This window comes from Ursus maritimus, unplaced genomic scaffold (genome assembly GCF_017311325.1).
Source record: "Ursus maritimus isolate PB19 unplaced genomic scaffold, ASM1731132v1 scaffold_14, whole genome shotgun sequence".
Classification (NCBI taxonomy): Eukaryota; Metazoa; Chordata; class Mammalia; order Carnivora; family Ursidae; genus Ursus; species Ursus maritimus.
The window spans coordinates 15832725-15850032 of record NW_024423786.1 but is presented as its reverse complement, the minus strand read 5'-3'; the positions used below and the strand labels follow the sequence as shown (position 1 = coordinate 15850032).

General features: G+C 34.7%; 1 protein-coding gene across 4 annotated transcripts in view; it reads left to right on the top strand.

Annotated features, from left to right (window-relative positions):
• Positions 1–17308, top strand: part of CNTN6 (contactin 6) — a 151633-nt gene that overhangs the window by 59167 nt on the left and 75158 nt on the right. For 2 of the 4 annotated variants that reach the window (XM_040628539.1, XM_040628538.1), the window contains one exon: positions 16475–16654. The exons of 1 other annotated variant lie outside the window; for it this stretch is intronic. In XM_040628539.1, coding sequence (XP_040484473.1) covers positions 16475–16654 — 180 coding nt within the window. Of the gene's footprint in view, positions 1–16469; positions 16655–17308 lie in introns of all 4 variants that reach the window. One more of the 4 variants, XM_008703154.2, reaches the window with a different exon arrangement.

Genomic DNA, 17308 nt, shown 5'->3' with positions numbered 1-17308 from the left:
TGGACCATCCCTCTTAGAGTTCACCATTTGACTTCATTCTTGATCCAGTTATGGGTACATGCTGTAAGAATTCACTGGAAGTAAATGGAAGGAGTGGATTAATAATCTAAACAGGGGAACCAAAGCCTTAGAATATTTGAGGTAAATTGTTGAAAATTCTCAAATGGAATGATTTAGAAGTAAATAAGATCATCTCTTTTTAACCTCATGATGATGGCAACAATCAACACATTAAAACCTGACAACTGGTGAAACTGCATATGGTAAAATTTATTATCTTAAAAACATATGGGAATACCTAAGCTTCTGATATAATTTGTACTAGCAATATTTGACTCAGGAAAATTTGAGTTGGAAAAATAATATTAAAAAAAACTCTCTCGAAATGTTAAATCTCATGGAGTATGTCCAAAGAAACTGATGGATAAATTGTACATTCATTGTTAAGTTTATACATAAAATATTTGTTGCAGATGAAATAAAATGAAGAAAAATGAAAAATGACAAGAATTACTTCATAGAAAATTCCCAAGGAAATAATTGATTTGATGGAACATACTCCATAAGATTTTATGTGACAAAATCAATCAATGTTGAGATTATGTTTATTAAATTAAGTCATTAATGTGGGATTGAAATTCCTTGGGGTTAAAATGGAAAGTCCAAAGCATCCACTGGGTCAAAGTGATAGTGTAAAAATACCCTGTATAAGAAACACATATCTTGTGTAATTGCAGTGGAGATACATTTCTCATTTCTTCCGATGGACAAAATGTATGTGAAAGTGTTTTGTATACTTTGGAAAATATTATATATTTGTGAGCTACTAACAAAAAGAGTTTTTATATATGCTTGCCAGTGGTTTTCAAAGAACAAATTGCATTGCGGTTGAAACACTGAAAACATACTGAAAATGCTTTTTTAAGACCATTATAAAATTTGATATTTACCAAATACTATATTAACTTTTAAAATTTGCACAATTAATAAACATAAAAAAACACGTTCTCTCCAAAATTAATTATATGATAGGCATAAAATAACAATCTGAAAATGTTAAAAATTAAACCTCTTGCTTTATAAATTATAAACCTATATTTGCAGTGTTTTTATAAACTCTACTGAAAGATAATTATGGATCATGTTCTCCGATATCTCTTCGTGAATATATTGCCATGCTGCATTTGGACTTAGTTATTTTTTTTTCCAAATATAGGAACTACTTTGTACAAATCAATTTAAATCTCCTTGTTCACTTTCTGAGGTGACACACTTCTTTGTAAGATGTTCAATAAACGTAAAACTGAGCAAAGCTAATTTGGGGAGGAATGAAATCAAACGTCTCTTTCTTATTAGCAATGTTTCTAAACATTCTTGTTAAATAACTAATGAATACTTTTTATGCTATAAACTATATATTCATTAAGGGTTTATATTTTGATAAGAGGTAAATAGAGAAAGGGAAGGAGTGAGGGAGGGAGGAAGGAAATCAATAGCTGAATTGGTGGATATGAGGGAGGAAAAATACAAAGATAGGTCAATGCTCCATTTTATTCTTAAGTTTTCATTTTCAGGACCTAAAACAGTTCCTAAAATCCTGACTGGTTTTCATTAAACCTTTGTGGAATGCACCACATACATACTTGCATAATTAGGTAATATCCCCCTTTTCCTGTGGAATATTCCTTCTCTTGAGTGTATGCCTTTTTTTTTTTTCCACTTGTATCATGCCTGGTATTCTCTATGACTTGGTGGCTGTCATTAATTTTGGAAACTTCCCAACCATCATTATTTCCACTATTTCTTCTATTCATTTTTTTCTTTGTTCTCCTTCTGGTATTTCTAATAGACATCTGTTGCACCGTTTATAGTTTCCTACAGTTCTTGGATATTCTGGTTTTGTGGTTTTGTTTGTTTTGTTTTCATTCTTTTTTTTTTTTTTTTCCTCTTTGCATGTTGGTTTGGAAAGCTTCTACTGATATTTCTTCTAGTTCACTTTTTCTTTCCTCAGTCATGTTCAGTCCACTGGTACACCTACTGAGGCATTCTCATTTTTATTACAGTGGTTTTTATTTCTAGCATTTCCTTTTGATCATTTCTTACAACTTCTTTTTCTCTGCTTACCTTAGTCATGTGTTTTTATATGTTGTCTGTTTGGTTCTCTCCCCCGCCCCCCCATTAGAGCCCTTAACACATTAATCATAGTAATTTTCAATTTCCAGTCTGGTAATCCCAGAATATTTGCCATATTTGAGTGTGGTTCAAATGCTTGCTTTGTCTCTGCAGACTGCTTATTAACATGCTTTGTATTGTTGTTGTTGAATCCATAGATGAGGTTTATCAGTTAAAAGAAATTGAGGTTACTAGATTTATGTGTGAGGTTTTATGTTTATCTAGCAAGGAGTTAAGTTTGCCACTTTTGTTGACTGTAGCTCTGGTGTCAGAGGCTAGCATTTTCTCTGTTGTCTTTGTGTCTCCCCTGTTGTCTTTGGGTTTCCCTAGAGATTCTTTCTTGTGTAGAGTCTGAGTCTACCGATATTTCAGCTATAATCCCGTTATTATGCAGGATCCCTATAGATGATATGAAAGTCCTTGCTTGTTAATTCTATCATCTTCATAATTTATGAATCTGTTTCTGTCGACTTCTTTTTCTCCTAGTCATGATTCTCATTTTTATGGTTTTTAGGTTATCTGGTAATTTTAGATTGAATTATAAACATAACGAATGTTATGTTGTTATATGCTGGATTGTGGTATATTTATTTAAAGTATTGGATTTTATTGACAGGAGTTAAGTTGCTATAAATCTGCTTGATCTTTCTATGGCTTATCATTAAGCTTCTGTAGACTAGATATAGAGTACATTTTCGTGTAAGGCTAGTTAACTAGTAAGATGCATGCCCCTACTGAAGCTCCAAATGTTTACTAAATGTCTTTTTAGTAGCTTGGAGGAACTCAACTGTCTTATAGCCCTGTCTGAGCTTTGAAAATTGTTCTACCAGTCTCGTGTGACACACTTTCTTTTCATAATCCCATCCTCTCTGATACTCTGCTCTGCAATCCCAGTCACTTAGCCTTTGTGTCTCCTCAACTCAGTGAAACATTAATGTCCTATATAGATTCCCCTTCCTTATTCTCTCCTCTGGATAGTGCCCACCTGTAAATAGAAAACCAGGGTACCAAAGTCTCGCTTCGTGTATTTCCCCTCCTTCAGGGATCACAGTTTTATGCCATCCATTGTTAGATTTCTGGAGTCAGGTTTGTTTCCCATGTAATTGTCGTTTTTCATTTGTTTCCAGCAGGAGGGTGAGTGTAGTCCCAGTGATTTGAGCATAGTTAGAAGCCAGGTATTGTTATTAATGCTAATTGTGAAGGTGAATACAGTGAAGTTTAGAGAAATTAACTGACTAGAACAACAAAAATTGTAGATCTGGAATTCAAATCTAAATCTCACTGATTCTGACTTCAAAACTCACACTCATAGCCATTTGATATTTATATCAAATTATCTTTTAATATATGAATTCATTCCCTGTGTTTAGAGGCAGTTAGCCCCAATTCTATAAATGTTTTCCGAACAAAAGGCTTGAAATTTTTCAGTAAAATGTTTAAAAGATTTTATCTGGGGAGTGGAATTATAGGCATATTTCCCATTTAGAGTCTCTGTAATTACTAACATTTCAGCAACAAGTAAGTTTTATCTTTACGTATTAAAAATAAAAAAATTCAAAAGTTAACCTTTTTAAAATCCAGGCAGTTTTTTAATGAGAAGCAGTAAGTGTTTCCAAAAATCAATCAGGGCCATTGAGGAGCATGCCCCTCACAGGTTTGTATGAGATGATGGTGATATCTACCATTTACAAAAATCTGGGATAGATGATTAGAGACAGAACAAAAAGCATAGTTTCAGTCACAGCAACTCACATGGGAGGCTGCTGCATTCGGCAGGCAGGGAGACTAGAGAGCGAGGTGTAGGGAAAGCAGACTAGAGTGTTTACTCACAGAACCTAACCATCTTAAACCATCACAGACCAGTGTGAGTATAGAATAATTAAGACAAAACTTCAGGTACCTGCTTGAACTTTAACTGCTATGACTTTGGGGATATGTAACTCAGTTTTATGTTGGGGTTTCAGAGCTGACATGATCACAGCTTTCAACTCTCAGCTTTGTCTCATTTGTTTAACATGGCAGACTCTTAATTATCTAAGCTGCAAATTAACTGTATTGTAAAACACCCTGAGAAATTCTGTGTATAGGTGCTATGCAAATGTAGTATGATTGACTGATAGATCTTAGTGTCTCCTGTTAGGGAAATATAGGCCTTTGCTCTTAGTGAAGAAATTAAACTGATATCCCTCATAACTCTTCTACTGCTCTTATAAACAACCAAACATATTTTCCTTCTTCTTTTTTTTTAACCTTAATTTAGTAACTTTGCTGTTAGTGCTCAGAAATGTAAATAAAATTAGTAGCAGCACTGAATGTTCTATGTGTTCAGAAGCCTTCACACAGGACTATATTTATGTATACACATATATCTTACTTATTTTTTTCTAATTTATGAAGGAAAAGATACCCAGCTTTGCTATTAATTTCAAGCAATAAATGTGAAGTTTCACCAAGATGTTTTTGGGTATTCCAGAACTCTCAGATGAAGAGAAGCTATCTAATATTCCCTTTTTTTTCTTATACATATGGATATTATTGCAGATTATGCTACAAAAAAGGTCACTGTGGTACCTCAGGATGACAATAGTATTTTCAAATCAAACTAGATACATTCACATCTTTTAGGCCTTTAACAGTTAGCTTTAAATGAAATCAAAGAGGTATCTTAAACTTTTCCAATTTGGATGTCTTGTAAGTAATTTGGCTTTTTTTTTTTTTTCCTCATTGAATTGAGTATCTGCAGAGCGGAATATTTTTCTATGTATAGTTTTTTCCCATTTACCCCACACTGAAACTTAATCTTTAGGTGCTTGCTGATTGTTTTACATGTTATCAGGATACTATGTTGCTTGGCATAAACCAGTAAATTCTGGTAAATTCTGAGGTAAACTCCATAGAATACCCCCCCCCCCCCGTTGACCGTGTATGCAAATCTGAGAGCTGTCAAATATTCAAGTCAATTGTTAAGAAATTGAAAACATTAATCCTCAACAAACACACATACACGTGCACTCACCCTAGGACTGGAAGACTTATTAGTGGATTCACTAACATTTCAACACAACATTGTGTTCTGGAAAGAACACAGACTGTGAATTCAAAAAGATCAGTATTTAAATACTAAATTTTTCTGTCAATAGCTGGGCTACTATGATCAGTTTCCTTATCTGTAAAACAAAAGTGAAATTAGATAGATCAGTAGATAGATAGATAGATACAAAGATACATAGATATATAGAGTAGAATTGTTGTAAGGACTGGAAATACTATTAAACTTACCTATTTACCTACCCAAGTACCCGGCCCATAAAGGGCAGTCAATAAATAGTTGTCAGTGCTGCTTTAACTGAGGAGGTAGAAAGGAACACACAGGAAGGAGACAAGGGATCTCTGAATTATATTTTTGTGCTAACACAATCCTCAAGGACTTGCTCAGAATAATGGATTTACCATTTCAAAATTCTGTGGTTAATAATGTATATAAGGATTACTGTCATCCCCTCATTCGCTCATTTGTCAAATCGAACACAAGTATATATTAACTCAGCAAATATGCTTAGGATACGTCATTCAATCATTAATTCCTTTATTCCTTCATTTATTTAGTCAGCTAGTCAGAATGAATTCTCCAAGTGGCAGACACCAAACTAGGCACTGGGGAAATAAAGGTTATGTACGGGCCATGGGGAGCTTGCAGGCTACTGAAAATAGGATGGATGCAAGAACACATGATAACACATTTTTCTTGGGATCTGCTCTTTCCTTACAAACTTTCAGTGAAGGGACATTCAAGATACTCACTCTGGGAGATTTACTGATTATCTTTTCCTCAGGCTGCCCTTTGTTAAATTGAGATTAGAAGGGGTCACTCTCAATTCCTTTGGCAGAGCTAATTTTAGGCTATTATTTAAGGGGTCCTTTGTATCTCTGAGAAGTAGGAGATTCTTGCTTCTCTTTTTCTCCTTTCACCATTACTTTCTTTTAACTAATAGACTTTTTAATAACAGTTTTAGAACACGAAAAAAAATGAGCAGTTAGAACAGCAAAATCCCATATAACCCCACACATTTTCCCCTATTGCTAACATTTTACATTAAGATGGTACATTTGTTCCAATTAGTGAACCATTGTTTTTACTAGGGTATATACTTCAAATTTCCTTGGTTTTTTGTCTAATGTCCTTATTTTATTTATTTATTTGTTTGTTTGTTTGTTTTATTCATTCATTCATTCATTCACTCATTCCAGGATCCCTTCTAGGCTACCATTTTACATTGGAATTTTTTTTGTCTCCCTAGGCTCTTCTTGGCTGTAACAGTGTTTCAGACTTTCCTTGTTTTTGATGACCTTGACAGTTCTGAGGAGTGATGGTTAGTGTCATTGTAGGATCACCCTCTGTTGGAATTTGTCTAATATTTTCCTCATATTTAGATTAAGGTTATGGGTTTTGGGGAAAACAACACAAAGGCAAAGTGCCATTTCACCACATCATATCAAGGTTACTACTCTTTCAAAATGATTTATGACTGCTAATGTTGGCCCTTCGTCACTCAGCTGAAGTAATTTTTGTCAAGATGCTCCTCTGTAAAATTACTGATTTTTCTCTCTTTCCGCATTGACTTTTTGGAAGGAGGTTAGTATGCACCGTCCTCACTTAATGAATAGGAAGCTATGCTTCACCTCCTTTAAGGTACTGAATCCTTATAATTTATTTGACATTGCTCTGCATGGGAGATTTGTCACTTCTTCCTCCCCGATTATTCATTTATTTATATCAATATTGATTAATGGATATTTATTTTATACTTTGGGTTATAATCCAATACTACTTTATTTGTTGTGCTGTTCACATCGTTTCTATATATTATTTTGTAAAGTGTTTTTTTAAAAATCTTAAAACCATAAACTGTAAATGTATCAGCAGGTCCTTAAACAGTCCATTTTACCCTCATTTGTGATGACGGGGGACACTTGAATGTATGTTTTCAGCTGGCCTCCAACTGGTGGACGCTTATTTTCCTTTTATTTTGTTTCCCTTTTTTGTCACTGCAAATAATGATACAATGAATACTCTTGTGGCTGATTTTACCCATGCCCATGAGAACTTCCTCAGTATATTTTTAGAAAGTTAGAATTATTGGGTAAAAGGAATCTAAAAAGCTAAGTTTTCTGAAATGTGTTGCCAAATTCTCCTCAAGAACACTGGTAAAGGGGCCACTTTAACAGATCAGGGACCGAGCCTAAAAGTTGGGCCTCTTGATTTTACATGCATACTCTGAATCCAGTGTCAAACATTCCTTTCATTTTTTTCCCAAAGCCATAAATTGGAGTTTAACAGTGCTGTTTCTAAAATTAAACTAATTTAAAGGCTCTAAAAATCATCCAAGAAGAATAAAAATACTTCTGGAAGCAACTCATCATCCTTGCCGTCCCAGTCTATCACCACCTTTCTCAGGAGACCTACGTTTCTTTCTTTTTAAATAATTGGCAATTGCATGAGAGGGATTTCAAATCCAAGGTGGTACTGAGCTGAACGAAAAGAAGTTACTTGCTTCCTTTTTTTCCAGCTGACCTTGAAACCCATCTCTAGAACCTTTATCAGAATCTGGAGGCATCTCAGTATGTTAAAAAACAAAACAAAGCAACTCTATCCTTTCATCTTCTGAACCTGGGACAAAAGGAACTTTCTCCACTGGTTGTAAAACACATTAGTTCATTCGGTGAAGAATATATTTCTCAGCACGTCCTAATACATCCTAATAAGATAACTCATTTTATATCTGTTTAGTTCGTGTAGGAGCAGCAAAGCATGATGGTTCAGAGCTCAGTCTCTATGAAAAGACAGACTTTGGTTCAGATTCTTCTTTGTTTTAAGTTAACGGTGTGATATTGGGCATGTTATCCAGCCTTTCCTAGACCCAGTCTCCTTATCTACAGAATATCAATAACAGTAATCCTGTGTCTCATAGTATTGTTACATGGTTTCACTGAGGTACTTAACACAGTGCCAGGCATATATGTGCTCAATACATATAGATATATTAATGATAGAATGATTAAATATTAGCATACCATACGTAATGTTCCCTTTACTTCTTTATCTGGAAGTGTATGGTTATGAGCAGAGCTAAAGTCAAGACCTATAAATTTGATGGAACACAGGCCTCCAGAACTTCACATACCTTAACCAAATTATCATTTTCTTTACTTTAGAGCAGCATAATGTTCATGTGATCAGAGAGGTATTTATTTAGGGTTAATATTATGTATTGATAAGACACTATGGACAAGCTGTTAATTAACTGCTAAATGCAGCGTCGTTTTCACCTTGTAATGACGATCTCCAGTTTATGGTTCATATACAAATTAGTGCTTATTTTACCTTAGTTAAAAGGATTAGAAAATGGCAATAACATTCTTAGGGAATCTTTAGATAATTGGGCTTTCTTGTCCCTGTGTGATAATAATCATGGTAATAAGGAAATTTAGCAAGCCTTACTTTGGGTTCAACCTTTCTATTTTACCATGGATTCTCATTCATATTTCCTTATTTGATCCTCTCAAGAAGCCTTTTATGTACCCATTGTTATCTCTAGTTATAAAGAGAAAGCTGAGGCTCAGAAAAATTGGGCAATTTGCGTTCAATCATACAGAAACCTGCCTGTGTCCTTTTACCCTACTTGCAAGTGCCATTCTGCATTGCTGTTATGACCAAACCATTTGCGCTTCTCAATTGGCTGTGACAACTGTCGTGTCAAATATACCGTACTAATACGTGCGCCCCATAGATTTTTCCCTGAGAGGAACCTGATGTAGACACTGACCAGTAGAACAGGATCATGACTGCATTTAGATCACTCAGAAAAAGAATGTTTTCCTTTTTCCCTAACAGTGAGATTACTCTTCTGCAGAACTTGTGAATGTATCCACATTGTATCCCCATAGGACAGTCTTACATTCCAAGCTCTTTGTATGAATATTTCAAGTTGGGGAAATGAAAGCAGTTAGCTGAACAGTCTGAAAATTTAACAAAGGCACTCTTTGCTGGTTTTGTTATTCGGTTCTCTGTCTTCGATTAAAAATGGCCACTGACAGGATACTCTGAAATGAGGTTCAAGTTAAGAATAATCCCAAATATGAGCATCTTAGGAAACTGGTTCGCTGTACCAGTTTCTAGTTAAAAACTTAGTACGGCCTGGATTTAAGCTGTGGATAATGAGATTTAAGAAATCCAGGGGAGAAATACAAGCTTTCTCAAATAGCACTAGTAATGAAAATTCTATTTATGGGCTAATAGTATAGAATTGAAGTACAATTTCTACTAGTGTGTGAAGAGCTTTAATTTAACTTCCAATTCAGGTTGGAACTAGGCCAGATGGTTAACAAATGTATACTCTGTCTCCAGATAAAATTAATAGGATGCTCACTCCGTAAAAGCATAATGCCGAGAGAAAACGGAGTAAAAGTCCTTATTTATGGCAATGCTTATTTAAGAAGCACAAAACCAGGGGGGTGGAGGAACAAAGAGAGAGAAAACTTTGCTGTTATTATCTGGTAGTATTTCACAACTGTGAGGACCCACATTCCAGGCAAACTTGATTTAGCAAATAGTAACAAAATCAGAAAAGGGTTTTGTAAAGCTCCTTTTGAGATGCAAGCCTCGTGAGTGCGTCTCCTATGGTCTGAGGAATCTTTGAATAAGAGAGTTGCTTCGGATCGGTTTTCTTTATTGAGATTTATATCCAAGCTTTCTTTCTACATCATATTTAGGAAGACTTGAAAAAAGAAAGGGTAGGGAGTAAATAGAGCTAAAAACAAAATGTTGCCAGAAATGGCTGATATTTGCAGTTAACACCATTTATTTTGATGATAGCACCATTTATTTTCACTTCCCTTCTATAACAGCACAGTTTCAAGAGATTTCACAATAATCTCCATTCTGAAGACCCCTCGAAGATCCCCCCTTTCTCCATGACATTCTTCGCGTATTAATATATTAACTGTGCACTTTCAATAGACCACTTACTTTAAACTAGAATGAACTGCCAGTAAATACTGCATCACTAACATCATCAACATGGCCAAGCTAGGTAGACCCTAAAAAGAATGCTGCATCCCCAGTAGAAGAAGTCGTCTACTAGTGTTTATATTGAATGGGTGGTAACTCAAAGAATTGGAAGGTGAATCACAATAAATTAGCCTGTACTGGAACTCTAAGTGGAGGAGAATTGGCAGGTAATAACTTAGCAGAAATTACCTGTCTAAACGTAAATACCATTCCAAAAAGGTAATTAGAATTGTTAGCAGCTGCCAGCTGAGTGTTTAACTCAGATGACATATGGAAGCCATCTGTCACAATGCCTGGTACATAGTAAGCACTCAATTAATGAGTATTAATATATATAAAAATTATCAGGGGTGTTACATAGGATTTTTTTTCTCTTTGGAGAACACTGTGTAATTCCTTTCCTTCCTACCACCATGGTCCTAGATGACTAACCAGTTTGAAAAACAAAGATACTTCACAACAAAACACGTAGTATCTCACCTGAGAGAGCTCTGCTGTCATGATGAGGAAATGAGCATGACCACTATGATCAGGGGTAATAGCATCTTAGCAGTCGATATATAAAGCAGTAAGAAGCAAGAAATTTACTTCTAGAGACAGGGGATGTTTGTGCACCCATTTCATTCACAGTGTGGAGATCTAATTTTAATTGACAAATGATTCATAAATCAATATATGTCGAACGCATAGTCATATGGAGTCCTTAACAGAGAACAGAAAACAAATAAATATCAGCTAGGATTTTTGCTTTTGAAATAATAACAATAACATAATAATGCTTTAAATTATTTTATTAATTTATCATTAATACTCAAATGTACTGTTTAATGGGTGCTAAACAGCATGTTGCACATGTGACATGGATTGTATCCTTTAATGCTTACAACAATCCTGTGAATTATGTACTATTATTAATCCCCGTTCTATAAATGAGAAAATTCATGCTTATGAAGGTGGAACAAAATATAGCTAATAAGAGCTACGTTCTGCTCTGTACTGCATAAATAGTGTCCTATTATGATAGTTTTATTTTTGTAATTATTATTTACATGGAATGGTATACCTTAGAAAAATGAACTTGCATTTAAAAACTAAAACTGATTGGGTCACCTGGGTGGATCAGTTGGTTGACTCTTGGTTTTGGCTCAGGTCATGATCTCATGCATCATGGGATGGAGGCCCACATCAGGCTCCACCCTCAGTGGGGAGTCTGCTTGAAGATTCTCTCCCTCTGCCCCTCCCCTAACTCGTGCACTTGCTCTTTCTCTCTCACAAATAAATAAATAAAAATCTTTAAAAACTAAAGCTCATTACTAAAATAATTTCATCTTTTGTACTTTCCAGTTCTTCCCACCCACTGTCCATTTGGGATGCCTTCAGAAAAGACAGAGGGTGTGAAATCTAAAGTTCATTTAGTTCTTCATTTAGTATCTTCATAAGAAGTTTTAGGACAAAATGGGAAGTTTCCATTAAAATGAACATGCATTTTTATGTAATCTGTGTTTTGCATTTATTCTGTCTGTATATATCACATTACCAGTGATAATCAGGAGGATGATGGCATTCATATTTAGCAGTGATATGACAAATCTGAAGAAAATCTCAGCATTTAATTAGTAACTGTGAATTCTTATAAAACTGCTTGATTTGTCTCCTATTAGTAATTTTAACATAAAATGTAGTCATAAAATCCATTTGATAAGACTTTTTTTCTAAAACTTTCAAAAGCGATTTTTTTGGTAGCTTAGTTGCCCTGAGAATTCTAATATATGGAGTATAAAATGTAATCTCCAGAGGGAATCCACCATATTGTATAATTCAGTCCCACAGGTAGCATTTAGACCAGGCATTCCGAACTATTTGTCAAGTCTTCTTCCTTTTTTTTTTTTTTTTTTTTTGTGGGAGGATTGGTTTGAAAGCAGCAGGAAAACAACTCAAACAAGCCTAAGTCGAAAAAGAAAAGGATGTATTGACTTACAGAAGTGTTCAAAGAGAGATCTGGGTGGGGGTGGGCATCAGGCATAACTTGTTCCAGGCATGTGAAGAATTCCAAGTTTCTTTCCTTTGTGTTAACTTTCGTTTTCAAAGATACTCCATTTGGTGGGAAATTATTGCTTAGAAGTTCTACGTTTCTGGGGCGCCTGGGTGGCACAGCGGTTAAGCGTCTGCCTTCGGCTCAGGGCGTGATCCCGGTGTTGTCGGATCGAGCCCCATGTCAGGCTCTTCTGCCATGAGCCTGCTTCTTCCTCTCCCGCTCCCCCTGCTTGTGTTTCCTCTCTCGCTGGCTGTCTCTATCTCTGTTGAATAAATAAATAAAATCTTTAAAAAAAAAAAAAAAAAGAAGTTCTACGTTTCTATTACATTGTCAGCAAACCACAGTGAAGATTCTCCCTTCAACAGTTCTTCCAAAAGCAGTCCCAGAATTGAGTGTAGTTGTCTCTGACAGGTTGTCTTGGTTCCCATAGTTGACAAATCACAGTGACTATAGTGCAGCTGTTTCAAATGGCAAGACCTGAATCTTGTGCTCTCTCCTGAAGCCTGAGGTGTAGTCTTCCCAATTCAAATCAGATGAAGTAAAGGTAGGAAGCATTGGTTTTTTAAAGGAAAATCAAAATACAGAAAACTAACAAACAAACATGGGTTCACTGCAGATTGAGAATTCATTACTCTAATTCTTATACCCTTCTTCAAAATTGAAAGTTCTTAAGTTAGAAGTTAGTACACTGAATCTTATAACCTTCTCCATAATTAAATGGTTTATGGGAAAAGACTTACCACTCCAACTCCAAATGAGGTAAGAAAAAAACCCTAAAGGGTGTTCTTTTTTAAGTGAGAAACTTATCTGTCTCTGTTCAGCCTTGTGTCTTTTCTACATTTCTTGCCTTTTGCTGTTATTCTGGTGTAATTTAGACCTTGTATGTTCCACAGTCGTGGCTTTCCACAAGGATTCTACTGCTTAGTTTTGATCTTGTATTCCACTGATGTTTAATATCACAGAATACCATTTCTATATCTGTCTAATGGCTACATGGACATTTCATACTGAGAATTATTTAAGGGTTCCTTGTGGTCGATATTGTAATTAAAGTAAAAAATGGTCAGAGTATATTGGGAATTCTAATAAATGGGTTTTTCAAGAAGCAGACCTTGAAAGGATCATTTTTTGCAAGTAATCTGATAGAAGAGTTCTTAGAAAGAACCCATAAGAGAATGGGGAAGTGGGACAGGTATGGGAGAGTACCCAAGCAGAGTATGGTATCATGCAAAATTCAACAGAAGTTAAATTAGCCGCAGTCCTGTAGGGGAGCTCTGGAGAGAGTGCAGGGCACGCCCTAGAGATACCCAATCAGCAGGGGCAAGGGGCTGGACTATTTGTACCACGACGCCCAATCAGGTGTTTGTTAAGAGCTGTCCTCAGGGATGTGTAAATGCCTAGCTGCTTTCACCTCTTTTCTTTGTGAAGGGAAAGTTAGCTACAGCAGCTTGAGGGTAGTTGTCAACAAAGAGATACAGATAAAGATACTAACTGTTGAGGGTAATGGCACTTCAGAATCTGGGGTGGCTAAGGGATCAGAAGGCATGCAAGTAGAGTACTGACATTTTCTGCTGCATTACTTCTGTTGGAAAGGTGTATCTCTATACCTCTGTATCCCTATAGGATCTACCATTTCATCCATTTAGGGGAAAAGAGCTTATCCGGAGAGACTTCAGTGTTACCGGTGAGTTCTTTTGGGGAAAGTAGGAATAGTTGGGATAGGTTGGACTTGTTCTTTTTGCCCCTACTTAATTTGGACACTTTAAACAGACATCTACTCTTGTAAAACCACAAATACTAAAGCTATCAGAAGATGATCATGTAATAGCCGTGGGGTCTGTATGCCTTATGATTAAGTACACAGCTTTTGAGGCAAGGAAACTTGGACATAGATCCTAGCTCTGCCACCTTTAGTTGTAGGAAAAGTAAAGGAGATTAACCGTGGCATGTGGTACACATATATAATATGGAGCACATCGATTGTGGTTAATAAGAAGTAGCTATTTGTTGTGATACTATTACAATTATTTTAAATGTCAAACTGACTCAGATTTAGATATTTAGTGATGTTTAAAAATGACTTCTGTCTTCATAATCAAAATAAAGAACTATGATATAACTATGGGAAATATACTCAGTCTTTACTGATTTTTTGGTCTGAATATTTAGGTTAAAAGCTTTTTTTAGTTGGTGACTTTGCATGTATTTGTCACAAACCTCAGAGATACACTGTCATAAAAAACTAACAAAGGATCATGAATTTAGACAAGTATCAGAGCCTCTGTATTCTCTTTGTAAATAAATTTTCTTAGAAATTTTTATTACACAGGTAATGCATGCATTTGTAGGAAAATAATGGAAAATGGAGATAAGCAGAAAGAAGAAAATTAAAGGTATTAATATTATCATAGATAATAACTTTTACTATCTTCACATATGCAGCACATATATATTTTTTAAAAATTTGGATGATAGAGCATATACTATAAAATTCTCCTGACTTGGTGAAGATCTTTCTATGTGAATAAATTTTCTTCTAAAACTTCATTTTTATTTGTTGTTTTGTACTCAGTAATATGAATTAATAAGAAAACCAGTTATCTGAGGTTAATTGTTGGCAGGAATATGCCCTTCTACTAAAATGTCAACCTTAATTTGTGGTAAGTGGCAAGGCTTTTTAGAAGGACAAAACCAAGTTTATCATAATAATTATTTTATTTTGTGTTTAACAAAATTCAAGTTACATTTGTAACTATATACTAATTCTGAGAAAAATAGACAAATCACACAGTGATTGGAGGGTATGTTTTCTGACAAATATATGTGAGCACATGTGTGACTTTCTATATTGTGTGTATCTTTGATTTGCATAGAAGGATCATCATTGTTTGCCAATAAAAAATTCCTTGGACTTCATCAGTTTTGCTTTTTTTGAAGCCTTTACTGAGTCACCATCACCAATATTCTGCAGTTTACTGCTCAAACTCCACAGATTTTTGTCAACCACTTGCATTTGACTGGATAATTCCCGCATTATTTCTGTTGACTTGAAGAAATCCTGTATCTTTGACAAAGTTTACAATCTGGCTTTGCAAAATGAATTACTTTTATTATTATTATTAATTTAAAATATATTTAGAATAGAAATATTTAAATCATCTGGAAATCTGTAAGGGAATGAAGAATGATTTGACAGTAGGAAAGGAAAGATGTTAATGTAAATAGATTGGGGATTGATATTACAAATGATTAGTTTATTAGGAAATACTTTCCTGCTGTAACTTTACATATAGCCTGCATTTCTTTATATTATATCTGTAGAAGCAAGGTCTTTCTCACGATGAATTTCTAAATTCATCCCTTATTGTTAGCACTTAGATTCAGATATTTTAAATATATTTTTGCTATTTTAAAAGATATTCACATTAGACTAAAGGTATTAGATATAAGATATTAAGCTAAACCTATAAATAAAGGAACTCCACAAATTCTAACAGCAGTAGGGTACAAAATAAAATTATCTTCTATGAGGTTTTTTGTTGTTTCTGTTTTAGATAAGGTATAAATGAGTACATTCTTTTGAAAATCATGAAACCTATAATCCCAGTTTATATAGATCTGTTGTATTGTACTGGTTCCCTTGATGATCTAGATCACCCATCACGTATGTCTTCAGTTACCTGTTAGTACCAATTTAGCTATAGAGGAATCTGTATTCTTGTCTTAGAATCTATAAATATAGAAAATGCTGGTCTACTCTTAAATGTCACATGCTTACAAAGAATTTCCTGACCACCATATTTACATTGATATAATCTTGTTCCTATTTCTGCACTCTGTTTCCTTTGTTTCATTTACTGCAATTTACAAATGTATTATTTTTTTTATTATTTATTTATTGTATGTTTCTCCACTGGTCTTTAAGCAACTTGAGGGCAGAAAAGATGTGTATTTTATTCATCGATTTATTCCCTGATTATAGCACCATGACTTGCACATGGCAGGCACTTAATAAAGTGTTATAAATTGTTGAATGAGTGAATGGTGAATGATTGCATGATCTGAAAACTAGTCACGACATAATAGATTGATTGAAAACTTTTCCTTGAGAATTACTCTTAAGGACGCTCTTATGTTATCCTGCTGTCATAAAGACTAAATCGTCTTCTATTCTAATGAGGTATAACTGTTTAGTCCAGTCCCTGATATTAGTTGGAGGAGGTTGGATGGAAACCCGTTGCCAGGGAAAGTCAAGTACAGCAAATCCCAGGCTATTCTTGAAATCCCGAACTTTCAACAGGAAGATGAAGGCTTCTATGAGTGCATTGCAGGCAACCTTCGAGGAAGAAACCTTGCAAAGGGTCAACTCATTTTCTATGGTAAGCTAATAGAATTTCAAAAAATATATGAAATATTTGGTAATATCCTTCATAGTAAGTAGTGAAAATCATTAGCATGTTGTGGAAGTGTCAAAGGAGAAATAAAGCAGATACATATCTAGGTTAGGATGCTTCATACAGTGATGGACAGGTGGGAATGACCATTTTTAAAATATAGCTTTAATTCCATCATGGCTTTTGCATGCTATTGTTTATTATAATTGCCTTGAAAGTATCAACAGTGTCACATTAAAGCTATAAAAGTTTGTAACACAAAGTACCATAGAATCCAATATATTTCCCATAAAGCATGCACCAACAGCCCATGACAATCTTAATTATACTTCTAAGTAGAATTCACAAAAGAAGGAGAAAATGACAGGAGAAACATAATACTGAATGGTAGTTTTCAGTATTTGTTTCTGTTTTACAGATTTTGTCTATTCATATGTAGATAATAGAAAAATAAAGTCATTACCTCACTTAAAATATATGTTTGTCTCAATTACCAGAATCTCAAATGAAAGCATATATTATATAAAAATTGTCTTCATGTCTTCATTTATCCAGGCCAAAATACACACTTGCATGAAATTTTTTTCTTTTTCTACATCAAACAAATCATAAAATACACCCCCAGAATTACCAAAATGT